Raw genomic sequence first — 22649 nt, 5'->3', positions numbered from 1 at the left:
CCTGTCCTCATCTTCCACTCCACCAGCCTGTGCACTCAATGGGCCAGCCATTGCAATTTCTGCCAGCACCAACAAGATTCCACAACTAGACATATCCTTGTTTCCCTTTCCCTTTCAGTCTCCAGCATTTCAAAGGGATTACTCATCACCGGTCTGCTTTTAAATCACCATCAACCATACCCTGTATCATGGTATTTTCCCACGTAACTACCAGAGGTACAACACCTGTTCCTTCACTTCTAACCTTCCCGCTTCCAAACATCTGATGTCTTTCTCGATGAAGTAGTGACTCATTGGCACAACTTCAAATCTTTCAGCATTCATAATGTGGTCTCTGCTACCTAGAGAAACCAAACACAGACTGAATTCACAAACAATGTGTTTAGTCAGCAGGGATTCCCTAATTCCTTAATTCCCTATCACTTTCCCACTCTGACCTATCTGTCCATGGCCTCCTGCACTGTTGTAATCAAAGACCAACACATGGTTGATGAAAACACCTCATCTTCAGCTGGGACATGTTTTATCCTCCTCCTGTTTTAGGTAACTGACTCTTTCCATTTGTGATTTTGGCTCAACGTTTTCTCTCTCTATTGGAATAGCTTCATCCATAGGCATGTCCCACAGCCTTGTTGATCAGAAATACATTGTATAATCTGATTCTAACTGCCAGATGAACTAATCTTCATTTCAATGTATCAGAGATATTCCCTCTGTTCTACCCATCCTCCTCCTCCTCATCCTCCTCTACCATTGAAAGTTAGCTTTATTTTCTCTCTTAGGAGCAAAGACCAATAACATTAACTCTGTTGTTCATTTCATGGATAATGTCTGATGTGCTTAATGTTTGAAATTTTCTATTTTAATTTCAGATATCCAGCATGTTCTGTTTTATAACTCCAGAAACTAATCAAACGAAAAAACACAGGAACTGGGAAATGGGTCTATTTGGGTTTACTTTCCTTTTCTTTTACTGAAGCACTTAAATATGATGGTGGTGTAATGACATATGCCATTCATGTACGTCTTACATATAACCCATAGTGAATTACGTAAGGAAACAAGGCGTGCTTAATCAAATAATATATTTATAATATTAATGAAATATTAAATACACTACACTCCTCCCTGCTCAGCTATAAACTCGAACTCAATATAGAATGGATCTCAACTCAAATATGTAACATAGTGCTCTCTAGTCATCTCTATATACGTATATACATACACAGTATAATATATAATACACCTGCTATTTAGACAGCAAAGAGTAATATGTGCTGCACATATTTCTTAAACCCAAATGTCTTACTGCCCTCCTGAAGTAAACATACTGCTTCTGCATGTAGGTAGTCGTCTTGGGTTCATTTTAAAACTTCCTCATTGCCACTATTACGTTTTGTAACTCCGGGAAGAAAAAATATGGGAGCTGGTAAATTGGTCTGCTTAGGTTTACTTCTGTTTTCTTTTAGTGATGCACTCATATGATGTGGTGGCATAATAATGTATGCTATTCACGTGCTTCTAACATGTGGCCCATAATGAAAACAAAGACTGCTTAATCAAACAATATATTTACAATATTACTGAAATACACTACCAGGCATCTTCCATATTTTCATTTATCATTGAAGACGCAACTTTCCACAACAGGACTGGTGGAAGTAAACAGTCTGCATCCCCCGAAGACAAAGTCTCATCTTCACACCAACCTCCTTTGTGTTTTATGCAACCGTACAAACAGCTGTACACAGCTTATATAAAGGTTAATAAACTGATTCCTGGAATAAGGATCAGATAGACTTGGCTTGTATCCACCAGAGTTTAGAAGAATGAAAGGCAATTTGATTGAAACATGTAATATCCTGAGGGATCTTGATGGGAAGGGTATTTTCTCATGTCAGAGAATCTAAAGTTCTCAAAGTCCAAAGTAAATTTATTATCAAAGTACTTATAAGTCACCATATACAACCCTGAGATTCATTTTCTTGCAGGAATACTCAACAAATCAATAGAATAATAACCATAACAGAATCAATGAAAGACTACGCAAATTTGGGTGATCAATGAGTGTGCAAAAGACAAACTGTGCAAATAAAAATGAATAACAATAAATAAATAAGCAATAATTATCAAGAACATGAGATGAAGAGTCTTTGAAAGTGAGATCAAAGTTCAAAGTAAATTTTAGTATCAAAGTACATAAATGTCACCATGTGAACCCTGAGATTCATTTTCTTGTGGTCGTACTTAATAAGTCTATAGAATAGTGAATATAACAGAATCATGAAAGTACTCCCAACCAGGGCGTTCAACCAGAATGCAAAAGACAACAAACTGAAAATACACAAAGAAGAAATAATAATACTAAATAAATAATCATTAAATATCAAGAACAAGAGATAAAGAAAATTAGTTGATTGGTTGTGGGAACATTTCAGTGAAGGGGCGAGTGAAATTGAGTGAAGTTATCCCCTTTGGTTCAAGAGTCTGGTGGCTGAGGGATAGCAACTGTTCCTGAACCTGGTGGTATGAATCCTGAGGGTCCTGTACCTTCTTCCTGATGGCAGCAGTGAGAAGACAGCATGGCCTGGGTAGCGGCGGTCCCTGATGATGAATGCTGCTTTCCTGTGACAGCATTTCATGTAGATGTGCTCAGTGGCTGGGAGGGATTTTGTAGGATTTTCTGTTCAAGGGCATTGCTATTTCCATACAAAGCTGTGGTGCAGCCAGTCAATTCACTCTCCACTAAGCATCTATAGAGGTTTTTCAAAGTTTTAGAAGTCATGCCGAATCTCCACAAACTCCAAATTAGAGGCACTGCTGCCCGTCCTTCGTAGGTGCACTTACATGCTGGGCCCAGAACCCATCCTCCAAAATAATAACATTGAGGAATTTGTAGTTGCTAACCCTCACCTCTGGTTTGCTGGCATTGAGTAAGAGTTTGTTGTTATGACACTACTCAGCCAGGTTTTCAATCTCCCTCCTATATGTTGAATCAAAACCACCTTTGATTTGGTCTATGACAGTGGTGACATCAGCAAACTTGAATATGGCATTGGAGCTGTGCTTAGCCACACAGTCATCAGTGTAAAGCGAGCAGAGCAGAGGCTAAGCCACAGTCTGCTGATGCACCTGTGCTGATGGAAATCACTGAGGAGATGTTGTTGCCAATCTGAACTAACTAGGGTCTGCAAGTGAGGAGAATCAGAATCCAATTGCACAGGCAGGAATTGAGGCCAAGGTCTTGGAGCTCATTGATTGGCTTTGAGAGGATGATGGTATTGAATGCCAGGCTGTAGTCGATAAAGTGCATCCTGATGTATGCATTTTTGCTGTACAGATGTTGCAGGATTGAATGACAAGCCAATGAGATGGCATCTGCCATGGGCATGTTGCTCCAGTAGGCAAACTGAAGTGGATCTAAGTCACTGTCGGGCAGGAGTTAATGTGTTTCATTACCAACTTCTCAAAACGCCTCATCACTGTGGACGGAAGTGGTACTGGGCAATAGACTTTAAGGCAAGTCAACACATTCTTCTGGGGCATTGGTGTAACAGAAGCAGGTGGGTAACATGCACTGTTGAAGTGAGAGGCTAAAGATCTGAGTGAACACCGCAGCCAGATGATCAGCACAGATCTTTAGTACCTGGCCAGGTACCCCATTTGTGCCAGGTGCTTTTTGTGCAGTCATCCTCCTGAAGGCTGCACACATGTTGGCTTCAAGGACTGAAATCATAGGATCCTCAGGGGATGTGGGAGTCTGTGATGATTTCTCCATGCTTTGACGGTCAAAGAAATCATAGGAAGCATTGAGCTCATCTGGAATCGAAGCCCTGCTGTCTCCTATGACACTTGATCTAACTTTATAAGTGGAGATAGTATTCAAGCCTGCCATAACTGTTGAGTATCTTTCTTTGATTTGAGTTTGGTCCGGGATTGCCACTTCGCCCATTAGACGACTTTCCAGAGATTGTACCCGGTCATTAGACTTGAGTGCCTCTCATCTAGCTCTCAGCGGATTTTGGATCTCATGGTTCCTCCAGGGCTTCCAGTTGGAGAAGACTGAATCATTTTCACTTGTGTTTGACTGTTTGAAACCGACAAGGAAATGCCTGATCCAGCGAAATCCGCTCCCAAGAAGGGCGCCAAAAAAGCTTTCTCCAAACCTGTGAGTAAGTCTGGCAAGAAGCGCAAGAGGTCGAGGAAGGAGACTTACGCCATCTACATTTACAAAGTGATGAAGCAGGTTCACCCCGACACCGGCATCTCCTCCAAGGCTATGAGCATCATGACTTCATTCGTGAACAATATTTTCGAGCGTATCGCGGGTGAGGCTTCCCGTCTGGCCCATTACAACAAGATGTCCACCATCAGCTCCTGGGAGATCCAGACCGTAAAATCTGTGATGTATCCATTCAGATCCTCTGATGAGTCCTTGAACACGGCCTAGTCCGCCACCTCAAAGCAATCCCATAGCCGCTCCCCCGCCTCCCGTGACCACCTCCTTTTTGTCCTAATCTCTGGAGCCTTGCTCTTTAGCCTCAGTCTGTCTGCAGGTTGAAGAAGAACATCAAAGTGATCCGATTTACCAAAATGCGGTCTGAGCATGGAACGGTAGGCATTCCTTATCTTAGTATAACAGGGTCTAGTGTGTTGAGACCTCTGGTGCTACAGATTATATGCAGATGGTAACTGGGCAGGGCTTTCTTCAAACAAGACTGGTTGACGTCTCCAACTTTGATTTGAAATGCATCGGGATGGACTCTTGTGGACTGTTGTGTTGTCCGTTGGTTGAGGGAACATTTTAATGATGGGGCAAGTGAAGTTGAGTGAAGTTATTCCCTTTGGTTCAAGAGCCTGAACAGTTCCTGAACCTGGTGATGTGATTCCTGTGATGCAGCCAGTCAATATACTCTCCACTATATATCTACAGGTTTGTCAAAATTTTAGATGTCACGGTGAATCTCTGTAAACTCCTAAGGAAGTAACAGTGCTGCCTTGCTTTCTACAAAATGGCACTTATGTGCAAAAATATGGGTACTTAAGACAAAGATAGGTAACTTTAAGACACTCACCCTCAAAGGGCAAAGTTGCTGGATATTTTAAAAGCAGGGTTAGATAAACATTTGAGAAGCAATTGGTTGAAAGATTTCTGCATGTTGACCGAAATGGATAGCTAAGGTTAGGACCAGGTCACCAACTTGTTAATAACAGGAGAGGCTTGAAAATGTGAGAGGCCTCATAATGAGTATGTCGATATACTCGTTAAAATTATACTAAATGAGATGGACTCAGAAAAGATCTGTCAGGCCTAACCCTAGGATCTATGAGACATTGCGGACTAGCAGCAAGAGTAGAAATGTATAGAATTACAATCTGTAACCACTTGGTCTAACAGATCCAGCTTTCTTTCACTCTCTCCCTCTAACATTACTATCATGGCAATAAGCAGTGGAACAGATCAAAGCTCTACAGTCCTTCAGCCATGTTGGGCAATTGGATGATTGCTCAGAGAATGGGAGAAGGAAGCATAAAGAACAATCCATCCACAACAGTGACTGGGCATAGCGTGCAAGTGTGAAATATATCACTATAGGCATCACTAAGCTCAGCTAGTAGATGAGTAGACATCCTCATTAACTTCCTCCCAAGATCTGCAATCCCACAAACCTCCTATTCAGTCAATTCAGTTCATTCCATCTGATATCAGGAAGGAACTAAGGGCAGCAAAGACTCGGGAACCAGACAACATTTCAGCGGTTTAACCATAAACTTGCACTCTATAACTAGTTACACCACTGGACGAGATGTTGCAATACTTTTACAACCCTGGCATCTATCTCTCCCCTCCTACCCCTCCTCACAGTCCCCCACCCTGCTCTCATGACTATACCCCTTCCCCACACGAAACCACCACGGTGGGCTTCACAGCTGAACAGGTGAGAAGACAGTTGAAACGTCTCAACCCAAGCAAGGCTGCAGGCGGATGGTGTCAGTACCAGGGTGCTCAAAGCCTGTGCCCCTCAGCTATGTGGAGTACTTCACCATGTATTCAACCTGAGCTTGAGTCTCCAGAGGGATCCTGTACTGTGGAAGACATCCTGCCTCGTCCCTGTGCCGAAGACGCCACGCCCTAGCGGCCTCAATGACTACAGACCGGTGGCATTGACCTCCCACATCATGAAGCCCCTGGAGAGACTTGTTCTGGAGCTGCTCCAGCCTATGGTTAGGCCACACTTAGATCTCCTCCAGTTCGCCTACCAGCCCCGACTAGGAGTTGAGGATGCCATCGTCTACCTGCTGAACCGTGTCTACGTCCACCTGGACAAGCCAGTGAGCACTGTGAGGGTCATGTTTTTTGACTTCTCCAGTGCGTTCAACACCATCCGCCCTGCTCTGCTGGGGGAGAAGCTGACAGAGATGCAGGTGGATGCTTTCCTGGTATCATGGATTCTTGATTACCTGACTGGCAGACCACAGTACGTGTGCTTGCAACACTGTGTGTCTGACAGAGTGATCAGCAGCACTGGGGCTCCACAGGGGACTGTCTTGTCTCCCTTTCTCTTCACCATTTACACCTCGGACTTCAACTACTGCACAGAGTCTTGCCATATTCAGAAGTTTTCAGATGACTCTGCCATAGTTGGATGCATCAGCAAGGGAGATGAGGCTGAGTACAGGGCTATGGTAGGAAACTTTGTCACGTGGTGTGAGCAGAATTATCTGCAGCTTAATGTGAAAAAGACTAAGGAGCTGGTGGTGGACCTGAGGAGGGCTATGGCACCGGTGACCCCTGTTTCCATCCAGGGGGTCAGTGTCGACATGGTGGAGGATTACAAATACCTGGGGATGCGAATTGACAATAAACTGGACTGGTCAAAGAACACGGAGGCTGTTTACAAGAAGGGTCAGAGCCGTCTCTATTTCCTGAGGAGACTGAGGTCCTTTAACTTCTGTCAGACAATGCTGAGGATATTCTACGAGTCTGTGGTGGCCAGTGCTATCATGTTTGCTGTTGTGAGCTGGGGCAGCAGGCTGAGGGTAGCAGACACCAACAGAATCAACAAACTCATTCGTAAGGCCAGTGATGTTGTGGGGACGGAACTGGACTCTCTGATGGTGGTGTCCGAAAAGAGGATGCTGTCTAAGTTGCATGCCATCTTGGACAATGTCTCCCATCCACTACATAATGTACTGGGTGGGCACAGGAGTACATTCAGCCAGAGACTCATTCCACCGAGATGCAACGCAGAGCGTCATAGGAAGTCATTCCTGCCTGTGGCCATCAAACTTTACAACTCCTCCCTTGGAGGGTCAGACACCCTGAGCCAATAGGCTGGTCCTGGACTTATTTCCTGGCATTTACATATTACTATTTAATTATTTATGGTTTTATATTGCTTTATTTATACTCTATTCTTGGTTGGTGCAACTGTAACGAAAACCAATTTCCCTCAGGATCAATAAAGTATGACTATGACTATCTGAGAATGTACAAGTTTCCAATGCATTTCCTTAGAAAAATCAGGACATTTGGCTGAAGATCTCATCACAGTGTCAGCTCAAAACAAGAAAGAACCTAACCACCTACTCTTGGTATTCAATGCTGTTACAATCCATCAGCATTCTCTGGATCTAGCTCACCAAATGTTCAGCTGCACATAAACAATTGGGTATCAGAGCAAGATAAAGCCATTGGCTGGATATGTAAGGATAATTGACTCACCACTTGACACCAAATGCCTTCCTATCACACACAAGGTACTGCTCAGAGGTGATAGAATACTCCCCTCTTGCTTGGATGAATGCAGCAGCAAAATCACTCAAGATGCTTGAAGCCATCCAGGACAGAATGGAACATTATTCACCAACCTAAACATTCCTTTATGCTTCCTTCCACGGTTTTCGGTCGGGCGCCAGACGCTTGGAGAGTTTCGGCGGGGGGCAGGCTCCTGGTGCTTGGCAGTGGGCCGTGGTCGAGTGGTCAGTGACTTGGGCCTGCTCCCCCACCAGACTTAATCTGGTGAGGAGGGTGTGAAGACACCCAGCAGGCCTAAAAAAAAGACCTGACAAAGGGCGGATGAGCTCCTTCTGAGCCAACAGCCATCTTCCGTGGAAGAGATTAAAGCCTCACCAGGTACTTATGAATTGTATGCTATGCACCTAGTTAGAAGAGACATGATGAACTTGGGCGCTGCACTGTGTGCCTGGACCTGCCCAAGGCCTCCGCCTAAGGAAGAGCCGAGCTCGAAGAAGTGGCCACAGCTGGAGGCCGACACGGCCTCGGGCTCAAGTTCGGCGGGGACAGCGGCGGGCGGTGCCAAGGCGGCCAGCAAGAACAAACTGGAGGACAGGCTGTACTCGGTGCTGTCGCAAGATCGAAGAAGATGGAGGTGCATAGCTGCCACCCCCGGATTGGGGACGGCAACCACTGACTGACTGGACTGAAACATTAATTCACACCACCACAGACATATAATAGCTGCACTGTGTACTGCCTTCAAAATGCTCTGTAGTTACTTGTCTGGAATATCCAAGACTTCAACAACAAAGAAGAACAAAGGCAACTGGCGGAAGAGGATTGGAATTTCACTACCCACTCCAACAGCCTCTAATACACCTGAACCCAAAGTCACTGTTGTGAATGTAAAATCAGTCTTTCAGAGTATACATCTATGGAAAGCATCTGACTCAGAGAGTGTCCCTGGCCGCGCCCTTAGATCCCACACATATCATTTGGAGGGTTATTTACAGACATTTTTAGCATTGCTTTGTTTCAATCTGAGGTTCACATCCGCTTTAAGAAGATCATAATCATCCCAGTGCCTAAAAATTAAGATACTGTCCTTTGATAAAGCAGCCAGCATAAGACCATGCCCAGCTGGACACTCCCCCCGCCCACTGAAGATACATAAACCTGAAAACATGTCCCACATCTTCTTTCCTGAAACTATATACTGTTGGACAGTTCTCTAGTGTGATAAGATGGACACTTGACCTCACAATCTACCTTGTCAAAGACTTGGATCTTCTTGTTTGCCTGCACTGAACCTTGTCTGTAAATGTAACACATTATTCTGCACTTGGTTATTGATTTACCTTGTACTATCTCAATGCACTGTGTAATGGACTGACTGCATGAACGATACGCAAGACAAGTTTATCACTACATCTTGGCACACACAACAATAATAAACCAGTTTACTAATTTACCAAGAACACCACCATCTTCACATCCCCTTTGAAATCACACACCATTTCAACCTGGAACTATGTCATCACTGTTCCTTTACTGGTACTGGAGTTCTGCAAGTCTGAAAGAGAACCATCACTGTAAGAACTGCAGTGGTTCAATGATGAAACTCAGCACTACTTCCTCAAGGACAATAAACAATGTATACCACCCATGTCCAAGCCCTGAAAAATGATTTTGTTAAATTGATGCAATATATTAATTAAACCCCAGTAATGTAGAAGGTTGCCAAGTACTCTTGCACCAGGTTCAAGTTCAGAAAACCAAAGATGCACTAACAATTTAGAGAGAGCTGCTTTGACTGGGGACTGACGAAAGCATCAGATTGACCAGAAAGACAGCCAGCAGGGGAAAATTGAAGGAAAGTTTGAATAGTTATTCAAAGGAGGAGAAGTAGTTTCAATCTCATCTCCACTCTTTTTTTCATTTTCCTGATAAATATTGTATAGGTCTTACATGCAATTGGTAGCTTACATGATTAAAGCGAACTATATTTATGCAAACTAGTGTTACTCACAGTGGGAATGAAGTTAATGGTGTAAGATTAAATCAAAAATAATTACAATTGAGTAGCTGTTTAACATGTTTACATGTTCCTCTATATACAGAGGTACATGCTTCTCTTACAAAGATATTAACTGATTTGAAACAGGCATGTTAAAGTTCACACCTCATATAATCTAAATAATCAACAGAAGGCCAGGTTTGAGCAATGCACCTCCAAAAGTACCTATCGCAGTCCTCCCGTGACGGTGCACGAGGTACCTATTGCAGCGCTCACGTGACGGTGCACGAGGTACATATCGCAGCGCTCCCGTGACGGTGCACGAGGTAGCTCCCGTGACGGTGCATGAGGTACATATCGCAGCGCTCCCGTGACGGTGCACGAGGTACATATCGCAGCGCTCCCGTGACGGTGCACGAGGTAGCTCCCGTGACGGTGCATGAGGTACATATCGCAGCGCTCCCGTGACGGTGCACGAGGGACCTATCGCAGCGCTCCCGTGACGGTGCACGAGGTACATATCGCAGCGCTCCCGTGACGGTGCACGAGGGACCTATCGCAGCGCTCCCGTGACGGTGCACGAGGCACCTATCGCAGCGCTCCCGTGACGGTGCACGAGGGACCTATCGCAGCGCTCCCGTGACGGTGCACGAGGGACCTATCGCAGCGCTCCCGTGACGGTGCACGAGGGACCTACCGCAGCGCTCCCGTGACGGTGCACGAGGCACCTACCGCAGCGCTCCCGTGACGGTGCACGAGGGACCTATCGCAGCGCTCCCGTGACGGTGCACGAGGCACCTACCGCAGCGCTCCCGTGACGGTGCACGAGGGACCTATCACAGCGCTCCCGTGACGGTGCACGAGGTAATACATAGTGCAAACAGTAAAAATCCAGAGAAAAACAGAACAAATTGTTCCATATTGGAAAACAAATTCTGAGGAAGGAACATTTGAAGAATGATAAACATGAAAAAATCTGCAAATGCTGGAAAGCCAAAGCAACACAAACAAAATGCTTGGGGAAATCAGCTGGTCAGACAGCATGTATAGAAGTGAATAAAATTAACAAAGCTTTTGCAGACAGGAGGAACAATCGAAATCAGAAACATACAAGTCTGCAACAAGAACATTTTGTTTCAAGTCACTTTCATCTGCAGTTCATTCTTTCTCATATCTTAAGAATGATAATTTAACAACCACAACAGTCAGCTCAATTAATCTATTAAACTAAAACAACCAGAAGACCAGTGTTGGATGCAAATCTGGTTTAGTATTGTCACATGTATTGAGGTACAGTGAAAAACTTTGTTTGCATGCCATCCATACAGATCATTTCATCACATCAGTACATTAAGGTAGCACAAAGGTTAAAGTAATTAACAGAATTAATAACAAAACGTTACAGATACAGAGAAAGTGCCGTACAGGCAGATGGGTAGACTGTGAGGTGAAAAATCCCATTTTATCCATACAAGAGGACTATTCAATAGTTTTATAACAGTAGGAGATAACCTGTCCTTGAGCCTGGAGGTACGTGCCTACAGGCTTTTGCATCTTCAGCAGGCAGAGAAGAGAGAATATCTGGAATGGAGGTGTCTTGGGTTATGTTGGCTGCTTTTTCAAGGTAGAGAGAAATATTGAGTCCGCAGAGGGAATGCTAGTTTTAATGAAATGTGAGCTGTTTCCACAACTCTCTGCAGAATCCTATGTTCTAAGGCAAAGAAATTGCCCTACCAAGCCATGACACATCTGAACAGGATGCTTTTTGTGGTGCATCAATAAAAAATGAATAGTCAATGGGGACTTTAAATTTCTTTAGCTTTCTGAGGAAGTAGAGATGCTGGTCCATTTTCTTGGTATGGGTTTCCATGTGCTCGGGCCAGGACAGGCTATTGCTGATGTTCACAGCTAGGAACTTGAAAAGCTCAACCCTCTCACCCTCAGCACCATTAATGTAGACAGGAGCATGTGCACCACCCCATTTCTGAAGTCAATGACCAGCTCTTTTGTTTTGATAACCTTGAGGGAAAGGTTATTGTCATGACACCATGTCACTAAACACTTCTACCTCATTCCTGTACACCAGTTCATTGTTTTATCTGAGATTCAGCCCACTACAATGATGTCATTTGCAAACTTGTATAGGGAGTCAGAGAAGAGGCAGTCCACGTAGCTGCGAGTGTAAAGGGAATAGAGTAGGGGCTGAGGATGCAGCCCTGTGGAGTATCAATGTTGAGGATAATCCTAGTGGAGGTGTTGCTTCCTGCCCTTACTGATTGTGTACTATTGGTCAGGAAGTCGAGGCTCAAATTGCAAAAGGTGTTGAATCCCAGGTGCAGGAGTTTGGAGATGAGTTTGTTTCAAATTATGGTACTGCAGTCAGAGACGTTTTCATATATACTGGCCTGGTGTAGGTTTAGTTGAGAGCATATGTTTTTTTTAACTTAAAGCTAAATATAATGACTATTTTATGTTAAAATATGCATTGGCCACTTCTGGTTAACTTAATGCGTGTCTGAGTTTTGCAATTATTTGGATTATCTTACGTTTTGGAGTTTGAGGCAACACTTCTGCTGCTCATCCTTCTCAGCTCCAGCAGATCAGTAAGGCAGTAATTCAATGGGCAGGTGTGTTTGCAATGATAATTACAGCCAATTATGCCTTTGGGCTAATTTTATCCAATAAATGTGCAAACTACTTACTAAAAAGTTACAGATATGCATATGGCACATTGGTTTTATTAGAAAAAAATCATAAATTGAAGATTGCTGTATCTCGTTTTCAGCTTTAAAGAAAGAACATAATCAGAATGACATTAATGAAAGATCCTTCTGTTGAACACTGAGGTGAATTGGCAAATTGGTACTTGCAAAACATCTTCATTTAAAATAAGCCTAATGTACCTTCATAAATATGCTGCTTTGAATACAGTGCCATTATGTACATGTAACGTGGGTTTTCAGAGCGTGGGCCCAAATGTTGATGATCATCAAAGAATTCTCTCATATGCTATGATAATCTTGAGCAGAGATTATCATTGATTAATAAATTAGTAACAATAATTATGGACTTTTATAAGAAAAAAGCACGAGTCCTATTGCTTATTTATGTTTATTCGTTGAAATAAATATGAAATATGAAAGAAAACCTGTTCAAAATTTGTATTTACTATTTTAAAATCACATCTAAATAGTATTGTTATTGCACGTCATATAAGATACAAAATATGAATGTGGAATTTTGGTGTGTATTCATAGAAGATTAAGGAAAGGAAAATAAATACATTTTACTCTCAGTGCGACTGTTGTTGCTGCACAAACAATGACAAATATTTTCGATCTGACTTGTATTTGGTTGTTTTGAGGGATATGCACATAGCACTAGTTTCATCAGTAAGTCTACTCCTATAATTACTGTCACTCTGCTGGAGGGATTACTCTATAGTAGTAACTACTGTTATTCCAGTAATTAAGTATGACCATCACTGAAAGCAATGACTCACATGAATATGTCGATGAAAATATTCCAACTGCAAGATTTTTCAGACAGTTGAAAGTTTCAGAAATGGCATTTTAGAGTTCCAAAACCTCAGTGATTGGATTTGTATTCTTCGATCCAGCACTAATTGATCTTTTTCAATATTCTCCAGTTTAGCCCTTCAGTCGACGATTTTTTTCCTTCAAATTGAGGGGCTTTGTAAATTAATTGATTGCATTTCAAAGTTACCCAAATCAATCCACTACAACCTTGACAAATCAGTGTGTTACACTGTCTGCATTCTTAATGAATTTTGCAATTTCTTCAAATGACCTGAACTTGGTGAATCTTAAAGAAAATTGTTCAGTCGTCGAACCAATGATGCTCAAAATTTGCACTGGAAGGCTCCGAATCCTGGTTGGCTTTTCCAGAAATTTCAATATCTGTCATGTGTTTTTTTTAGGTCTGGAAATATTTTAAAGTTCAACTTACACCATCATGTTTAACTCCTCTCTGTTTGATTTCAAAGGATTTTATATTATCAACATAGCATTGTTTTTTCCAGATCGCTATAATTTAATATTCAAGTCAGTTAAATGAGAGAAATCTGTAAAAAAAAACCATCAATCTACAAATCCACACAATGTCATACAATTCTTGACAAGAAAATGTTTCATTTGTCAAAAACAGATGGATTTCATCCAAACACTCAGCAAATGATTTAAGGACAGAACCTCTACTAAGCCAACAAACATAGTTGTACGTAAGTAATCCTGTGCACACTGAATTCACGTCACTCAGTAAATGATGCAATTGTCTTTTTATAAAGCATGTCCAGAACTAAAATTAATAATCTTGTTACAATTTTCATCACTCCAAACTCTTTAAGGCCCACTTTTGCACAGAAAACCTCCTCATGGACTATACAATGAAAACCAGTCTCTAGTTGTCCAACATATTTTGCAGATTGGCAAAACCTGCCTGGATACTAATCCTGCCGGCACACCATCAGTTGTCACAAAAATCATTGCCCTGCAGACCAAACAGTTCTTTCACTGCTGTGAAACATATTTCAAACCCTGTTGTATGATCATTGAACATTACCAAGTTAACCAGTCCCTGGCATATTTCATCACCCGTATGAAATCGAGCAATAACGGCTAAGTTAGTTGATTATGTCACGTTAGTGCTCTCTTCAAGGCAAATGGAAAGAGACTTACATTAATGAATATCTTTTGTTAGTTGTTCTGTTATGTTTGTTCCCATCAGCAATATTTTATCTTTTATTATGTTTCTGCTCACTGCCAAGTCTTTAACACAATGAATTTTTTGTTAGTTTTCTGGAAATTCATCAAAAAGGAAAAGAGTAAACTCGAGACATGATTCTTTAACAGATTCCCATCCCTGAGTGGTTTTCCATGTTGAGTAATAATCTTTGAAACCTCAAAACTAGCAACTAAGCTGGTGCTATGTGAAATAAACATTATGAAAATATTTGACATTTTTGCTGTTGATTACCAAGTACTCCAGGTGTGTGTGGGCTTCAGAATGCATCACCCAACATCACGCTTAGCTGGCACCAAGCCAGCGCAAGAAGTTTCCTTTGAAAGTATCTCACTGTTCTCAGGTTGCTTCATTTGGCAGTAAAGATGTTCATCCATCTTTTTTTTATTATGGGTGGGGTTTAAAAAGTCGAGGGGCATGGCAACAAAACTTTTGCACGTGCCATCTTGAGCGTGGGTGCCATAGGTTCAGCACTCATGTAGGATATTATGGGGTGAAGAAACTGGTCAGGCTGAACTTCCATGTAAACAGAGGACCCACTTTAGCAGCACCAGTCTGATCGAAGCTGGGTGGGAGAGCAGTTAAAGTAAGGTGAAACATAAATCCCATCACATAACTGACTGCTTTCCAATCATGTCTCAAAATAAGCCTGGTCTTATTTGTTTCCCAGTGAAGCAGACTTTTTCGGAATTGGATTGCGGGGGAAAAAGACAATTCAGAAGTTTCACTCCAGCTTTCCTACTGGAAATCCTGGACCTCCTTTGAGCCTGGTGCCCCATTTCCTGATCTGTCCAATCCCACCCATTTATCACTGCCAAATGACTCCCTACTTCATCAGCTCCAGCTCTTTGTATCCTTGAAAAAAGATGTTGCTGCTTATAAACCCTTCCAATCTGACCAGAAGATTTTTTTCCCCAAGTGCCTTTCAGGGACCTTTCATATGGGACCCTGCTGTTGTCTCCTTCTCTCGGATGTCCAATCCTGCACTCTAGTCAAATAGCCAATGTGGCCAGCTGTCAGGCTGGATCTTCCAGAGCTTTATTTCATTGATGGAGTTTGATAAAGATCAACAAGACCTCTTAATTAGCAAATATTATTTTCATCTATGCAAGAGAAAAAAATCAAGGCAAAAATATCACCAAGGTTCCTGATAGTATGTGGCATTTCTCTTGTGGATTTATCTTCAGTTAGGGAGAAAATGAGTTATCATTCCAGGTTTGAGTTCAAATGCTAATTCAGAAACTAAAGCTGACATAGTCAAGAAACTGAAAGCTTGTACATTTCCATGATTTTCAAAATTTAAAAGCATTGAGTGTTGGCACGCCCTCAGAAAATTACACCTACTCAGTGTTGGGCTTTTTTGTTTTAAACCAAGAAGTAATATGCTACAATGAAGGGACTCTCGAAAAATAATTAAATACAAGTTAATTGTATTTTGAGCAACTATTGAATGCTGCGCCCCAAAGCCCACAGCAATTTTCCCTGCCAATATTTAATATAAAATGCAGACAAAACAAAATGTGGAGCTGGAACTTACCAATGCACAGAGTAGATCAACTGCTTCCAAGATAAGTTCCTGATGGCCAATCCGCGTGACACCTAACTCCTCAAGTTCCTGATGTGTAATATGTAAAAGCTGCTCTCCATTGATCTTTTCCCTCTCAAAGTTTTTTATATATTGTTGGAGACAGTCATCAAGCCCTACATACAAAATTAAAACAAAAGGATTTTAAGTACAACAATTAAATCATTATTCACATATCTCTCCCTAACATTGTAATTTTCTTTTTAATTATATAGCCATTTCCTTTCTGGAAATTATTATTGAATCTGCTTTCACTACCTTTTCAGCCAGTGCATTTCAAACCAGAATGCTATTAAAGCTTTAACGCAGTTGCAGAACATGAAATTGATCCCCTCGATTATTACAGTCAACTCCTGGCCCACACAAAGTTCTGAAGGTGTATAAATAAAGATCATAAACTTTCTTACATGGAGATATGATTAACTGTTGAGATAGATATAGGCACATAATAGAGTATTTCCAAAAGTGGGTTTGGCTGGATTATTCGTATTCATAAGTTTGTTGTACAGAAAAACAATTCCTTTGCATTGATTTATTATCTCAGTTGCCACAGCATGGTACAAAGTTCAAAGTTCAAAGTACATATATGTCACCATATACTAACCTGAGATTCATTATCTTGTGGGCATTCACAGTAAATACCAAGAAACACAATAGAATCAATAAAAAACTGCACACAGCAAAGAACCAAAGTGCATAAGACAATAAATGATGCAAATACAAAAAAGAGAACAGACCCCCCACCAAAAAAATTGAGAATCATGAGTTGCAGAGATCTTGATGGGATGAGTGAAGTTACTCACTCTGACTGAAGCACCAGATGGTTGAGGGGTTAATTCATCATCACGTTTGAACCGGCCAACAACAATGGTGTTGTTAGCAAATTTAAATATGGTATTATAGATGTACTTAGCCTCACAATCATAAGTATAAAGCGAGTAGAGCAGGAAGCTAAGCACACAAGCTTGTGGTGCACCCGTGCTGACAGTGATTGTGCAGGGGATGTTGTTACCAATCTGAACTTACCGGCTCTGGAAGTGAGGGAATTGAGGATACAGTTGCACAAGAAGGTATTAAGGCCTTGGTCTGGACCTTATTGATTACTTTTGAGAGGATGATAGTGTAGTCAATGAAGAGCATCCTGATGTATGTATCTTTGCTGTCCAGATGTTTCAGGGTCGAGAGAAGACCCAATGAAATGGCATCTGTTGTGGACCAGTTGTGATGGTAGACAAACTAGAGCAGATCCAAGTCACTCCTCAGGCAAGAGTTGGTATGCTTCATCACCAATTTCTCAAAACACTTCATCACAGTAAGTGCAACTGGATGTTCGTCACTGAGGCAGGTTACCACATTCTTCTTGGGCACCGGTATAATTAAAACCCTGCTTGAAGCAGTTTGGTACCTCAGACTCCCAAAGTGAGAGGTTAAAGATCTCAGTGAACACTCCAGCACAGGTCTTTAGTACTTGGCCAGGTGCACAGTCTGAGCAAGGTGCTTTCCATTGTGACAAGAATACGCATAGATGTTAGCTGTCCTGTGTGATCAGCAGTTGGTCTGCCACCTGTCTTCGGGAGAGAGAGAGAGATAAGGAAGACAATGGAGCAGCATTTGGGAGATGTGTAATGAAGGGACGGGAGAGAGAGCTGTCTGGAGCGGCTCCCCCTTTGAACCCTGAACTGTTTGAAGTGTGATGGACAGGCGATACCCCAGCAGAGGGATAAAAAGGGACCGGTTCGCTAAGGCAGGACACACACGACACCCCGAGGTAACAAGACCCTGGAAGCGGTGCGCCTCTCACAAGTCAGCGGAAAGCTCTTCGACGGCTGATCGTGGGATCAGCCTTAGACGCACGCACAGGGTGGAAAGGTACGATCAGCGGGAACCCGGTGTGTGTCCGCCTTTGCTTGGGTGCCGGGTTCACTGCAGAGGATCGACCGCATCTGGAGGAGGGGTCACAGTCGGTGACCTCAGGTGACATCACAAAGGACCCACCTGAAAGCTGCTTGTGAGCAATATCGCAGGTCTGCGTGTGGAAGCCATTTTGAATGATCAGTCGTTCCTGTTCTCTCTCTCCCTCTCCCCACATTGTCCATCGCCATGGCAACGATTACTGCGAACTGAACTAAATTGAACTGGACATTGTGTCACTTTGAAATTGGTCATTTACCCCTAGACAACGATAGAGCTTGATTGATCCTGTTATCTTAATTCTGTGCACGTGTGTTTATCATTGCTGAACTGTTGCATTTATTATCCTTTCGATTACCGTGTTGCTTGTTTCTTTAATAAAACTTTCTTAGTTCTAGTAATCCAGACTCCAACTGAGTGCTCCATTTCTGCTGGTTTGGCAACCCAGTTACGGGGTACGTAACACCATGGATTCACACTCCTGAAGTATGCTCTCACATCGGCCTCAGAGACCGAAATCACAAGCTGGTCAGGGGCTGTGGGAGTTTCTGAAGGTGCCCCCGAGTTCTGTTAATCAAAGTGAGCATAAAAGGCATTGAGCTCGTCTGGGAGTGAAACCTCGTTGTCAGATATATCGCTTGGTTTAACTTAGTAAGGGGTGATAGTATTCAAGTCCTGCCACTGCTGTCAAGCATCCTTCTGTGATTCAAGTTCGGTCTGAAGTTGCCACTTCACATGTGTACTGGCTTTATGAAGGCTATATATTTTACTTGGTCACCAGACCTGAACACCACTGATCTAACCCTCAGCAGATTGTGGATCTTTTCGTTCATATGGGTAAACTGGTTGGGTAAAATTCTGAATGATCTTGGGGGACACACTCGTCCACAAGTGGCTTTTTAAAGTCCCTGACAACCGTGGCATATTCATTCAGATCCTCTGATGAACCCTTGAACATAGCCTCACTACAGGAAGGATGTAGAAGCCATAGAAAGGGTGCAGAGGAGGTTTACAAGGATGTTGCCTGGATTGGGGAGCATGCCTTATGAGAATAGGTTGAGTGAACTCGGCCCTTTCTCCTTGGAGCGACGGAGGATGAGAAGTAACCTGATAGAGGTGTATAAGATGATGAGAGGCATTGATCGTGTGGATAGTCAGAGGCTTTTTCCCAGGGCTGAAATGGTTGCCACAAGAGGGCACAGTTTTAAGGTGCTTGGAAGCAGGTACAGAGGAGACGTCAGGGATACGTTTTTTATTCAGAGAGTGGTGAGTGCGTGGAATGGGCTGCCGGCAACAGGGCTGGAGGCAGATACGACAGGGTCTTTTAAGAGACTTTTGGATAGGTACATGGAGCTTAGAAAAATAGAGGGCTATGGGTAAGCCTAGTAATTTCTAAGGTAGGGACATGTTCAGCACAACTTTGTGGGCCAAAGGGCCTGTATTGTGCTGTAGGTTTTCTATGTTTCTATGTTTCTGTAGCCCAGTCTACTCACTCGAAGCAATACTGCAGCTGTTCCTCTGTATTGGGTAACCACTTCTTTGTTGTCCTTACCTCTGGAGCCTTGCTCTTTAGTCACTGTCTATATGCAGGTAAGAGGAGAACAGCCAGATGATCAGATTTTTTTGGAATGTAATCCAGGGTGGGAATGGTCGGTGTTCCTAATTGTAGTGTAACAGTGGTCGAGTGCGTTCAAGTTCAAGTTTAATTATCATTCAGCCTTAAACGTATCCTCCGGGGCCAAGGTGCAAAAACATTGTCAACAGTCACACATAGCACAAGGTACATACAATGCTTATAAAAAGTTTTCACCTGCCTCCCCACCACTTGGAATTCTTCGTGTTTTATTGAATTGAATCACAGTGAATTTAATTTAGCTTTTTCTGACACTGATCAACAGGAAAAGACTCTTTCATGTCAAAGTGAGAACAGCTCGCTACAAAGTGATCTAAATTAATTACAAATATAAAACACAAAATAATTGATTGCAGAAGTATTCACCCCCTTCAAGTCAGTATTTAGTAGATGCACCTTTGGCAGCAATTACAGCCTTGAGTCTGTGTGGATAGGTCTCTATCAGCTTTGCACGTCTGGACACTACAATTTGCCCCCATTCTTCAAAGGTTCAAAGGTCAAGTTTAATGTCAGAGAAATGTATACAATATACATCCTGAAATGCTTTTTCTTTGCAAAACACCCACAAAAACAGAGAAGTGCCCCAGAGAATGAACGACAGTTAAACGTGAGAACCCCAAAGTCCTCCCAGTTTCCCTCCGCGCCTGAACTGCGGTGAGCAACAATCCCCCCTCCCCCCACCGCCACCGTCAAAACAAAAGCAAGCATCACCGAGCCGAAGTGTGTGCCAAAAGAGAGCAAAGAAACAGACCTTGCATTTACCCCAAAAGCTTCGCATTTCATCCAAATTTGACAACCCATGGGTTCTCTCTCTCCCTGACAAGGGAGAGGGAGCTGTCCCCCATTTTCACAGCAAGCAGGAGACGTAACAACAACCCGCTGGTTTACGGTCTTAAAAGTCCATTTCATCACTTTTTTTGAGCTCTGTGTCCGAAGATCACAAAGACCTGGGATCTTCGGACCCACAGCAAAAGATTTTCCGGCCTCCCCGACGACACACGAGTCTCCAGCCGTGACACTGACCCTTGATCCGCCCGTCTCCACAGCCCTGAGGTCTTAGGCTTCCGAACTTGATTGAGATTCTCAGGTCAAACCCTTTGAATGTCGAGAAGCGGCATGTCCAGCCTGTCTTCCACTGAGTGAACACTGGGGGGGGGGGGGGAACCGCACCAACAGGAGGGGGCCAGCATGGACACCGCACTGCACTGCCTCTGATGTCTCCCCTCCTGGACTGCTGCAACAGGCTGGCCCATGGAATGAGGCACATTCCTCACCGCAACCAAGGTCTCGCAGTTCCCCTCTGTCGGTCTCACCAATAAAGCAGTGAACCGGACCTGCAGTATTTATATTACCAATGTCCAGTAATATAAAAGAGGATATCAAAAGTCTTTTTCAGATATATAAAAGAGTAAATGAGAGACAGAAGTGGACATCAAACTGCTGGGGAGGTAGTAATGGGGGACAAAGAAATGATGGACAAACTTATGGACACAGTGGAAGACATCAGCAGTGTCAGGGGCAGAAGTGAGTATTGCTGCCTTACTAAGGAGAAGGTGCTTGGGAAGCTGAAAGGTCTGAAGGTACTGTAGATAAGGTACCTGGACCAGATGGACTACACCCAGAGTTTTGAAAGTGGTAGCTGAAAACATTATGGAGGCAATAGTAGTGATCTTTCATGAATCACTGGAATGGTTCCAGAGGACTGAAAAATTGAAAATATTCCTCAACTCTTTAAGGGAGGGAAGCAAAAGGCAAGAAATTATAGGTCAGTTAGCCTGACTGCAATGGGTGGGAAGATGTTCTACTATTAAGGATGAAGTATTGGCATACAAGGAGACACGTGATAAAATGGGCTGAAGTCAGCGTGGTTTTTCTTAGGCAAAATCGTCCCTCACAAATCTATTGGAATTCATTGAAAGAATGACAGGCAGGAGAGACAACGGAGAGTCAGTGAATGGTTTATATTTGGATTTTCAGAAGGCCTTTGACAAGGTGCCACGCATGAGACTGCTAAACAAGCTAAGTGCCATGGTATTACATGAAAGATACTGCACGGATAGAAGCTCAGCTGACTGGCAGGAGGCAAACAGTGGGAATAAACAGGGTCTTTTCTGGTTAGCTGCCAGTGACTAGAGGTGTTCTGCATCTTGACTATTTTTCCACACTGCAGGATAGTATTCAGATTTCTTTCTGCAACCAAAAGTCTTGATATGAATTTTTGAACTCAGTTTCAGCTCAAAGGCGTTTTGTAGTGAGGTCAATTCTTCCTCCATCGCTTCCCGTTAATCCCTCATTATAAGTGTTCAAGAATGGAATAATTACCCAATCTGGAATTTGGATTGAGAGAAGATCCTGAAATCTCTCTGACATGTCTTTATGCAGCTCACCCAGGTGGGCTCAGTATACCTGAAGATCATCATCTGATATTCTTTTTTTCTCTTTCTCTTCAATCGCTTCAATTATTTGGTGTGCAGACTTGAGCAAAACTGTACTGAGAACCTCCCTTACTGGTGGCAGAACCCATTCCTCTCCAGTTGTAATGGGCTTCCCAGACTGAGCAGTGAGCCACATGAATGTTGTATGAAGCAACAGCACCGTTTTGTTGTGAAGTGTTTTCCATTTCTGAATCATATTAGCTAACACTGCACTACAATGGTGAATGGCAAAAATGCACAGGTTGGGCCCAGAAATAACATGATTTTGTCAGTTCAGATTTCTCATGATGTGCCAAATACAGAAGCATTATATTGCATTTCAACAACCATAAGACACTTCAAGCAAGGTCTAAGTTTTAGTTGTCAGCTGCTGTAAGAGGACAGATTTGAACTTGTAAAGGAGCTTCCACAACCTCAGGTTACTCCAAAGTGTTACTTATCCCTTGCAATAACAATTGCCTCTCTATTTAACACTGGAGTTCTCACCACGGTCATTGCAACATCTTCAGAATCAGATTAAAAGTGAAATCACAATCATACTTTCCAAGGGGCAACCTAATTAAATG

At 42.8% G+C, this 22649-nt stretch overlaps 1 protein-coding gene across 1 annotated transcript in view; it reads right to left on the bottom strand.

Annotated features, from left to right (window-relative positions):
• si:ch211-26b3.4 (connector enhancer of kinase suppressor of ras 2) overlaps positions 1-22649 on the bottom strand; it is an 841707-nt gene that overhangs the window by 725828 nt on the left and 93230 nt on the right. Inside the window, exon 2 of the mRNA XM_063060466.1 lies at positions 16057-16220. Coding sequence (XP_062916536.1) covers positions 16057-16220 — 164 coding nt within the window. The remainder of the gene's footprint in view (positions 1-16056; positions 16221-22649) is intronic.

The sequence above is a fragment of the Mobula hypostoma genome, chromosome 10, assembly GCF_963921235.1.
Source record: "Mobula hypostoma chromosome 10, sMobHyp1.1, whole genome shotgun sequence".
Classification (NCBI taxonomy): domain Eukaryota; kingdom Metazoa; phylum Chordata; class Chondrichthyes; order Myliobatiformes; family Myliobatidae; genus Mobula; species Mobula hypostoma.
Note: the sequence above shows the minus strand (reverse complement) of the source record. Positions and strands in the feature narration are given on the sequence as shown.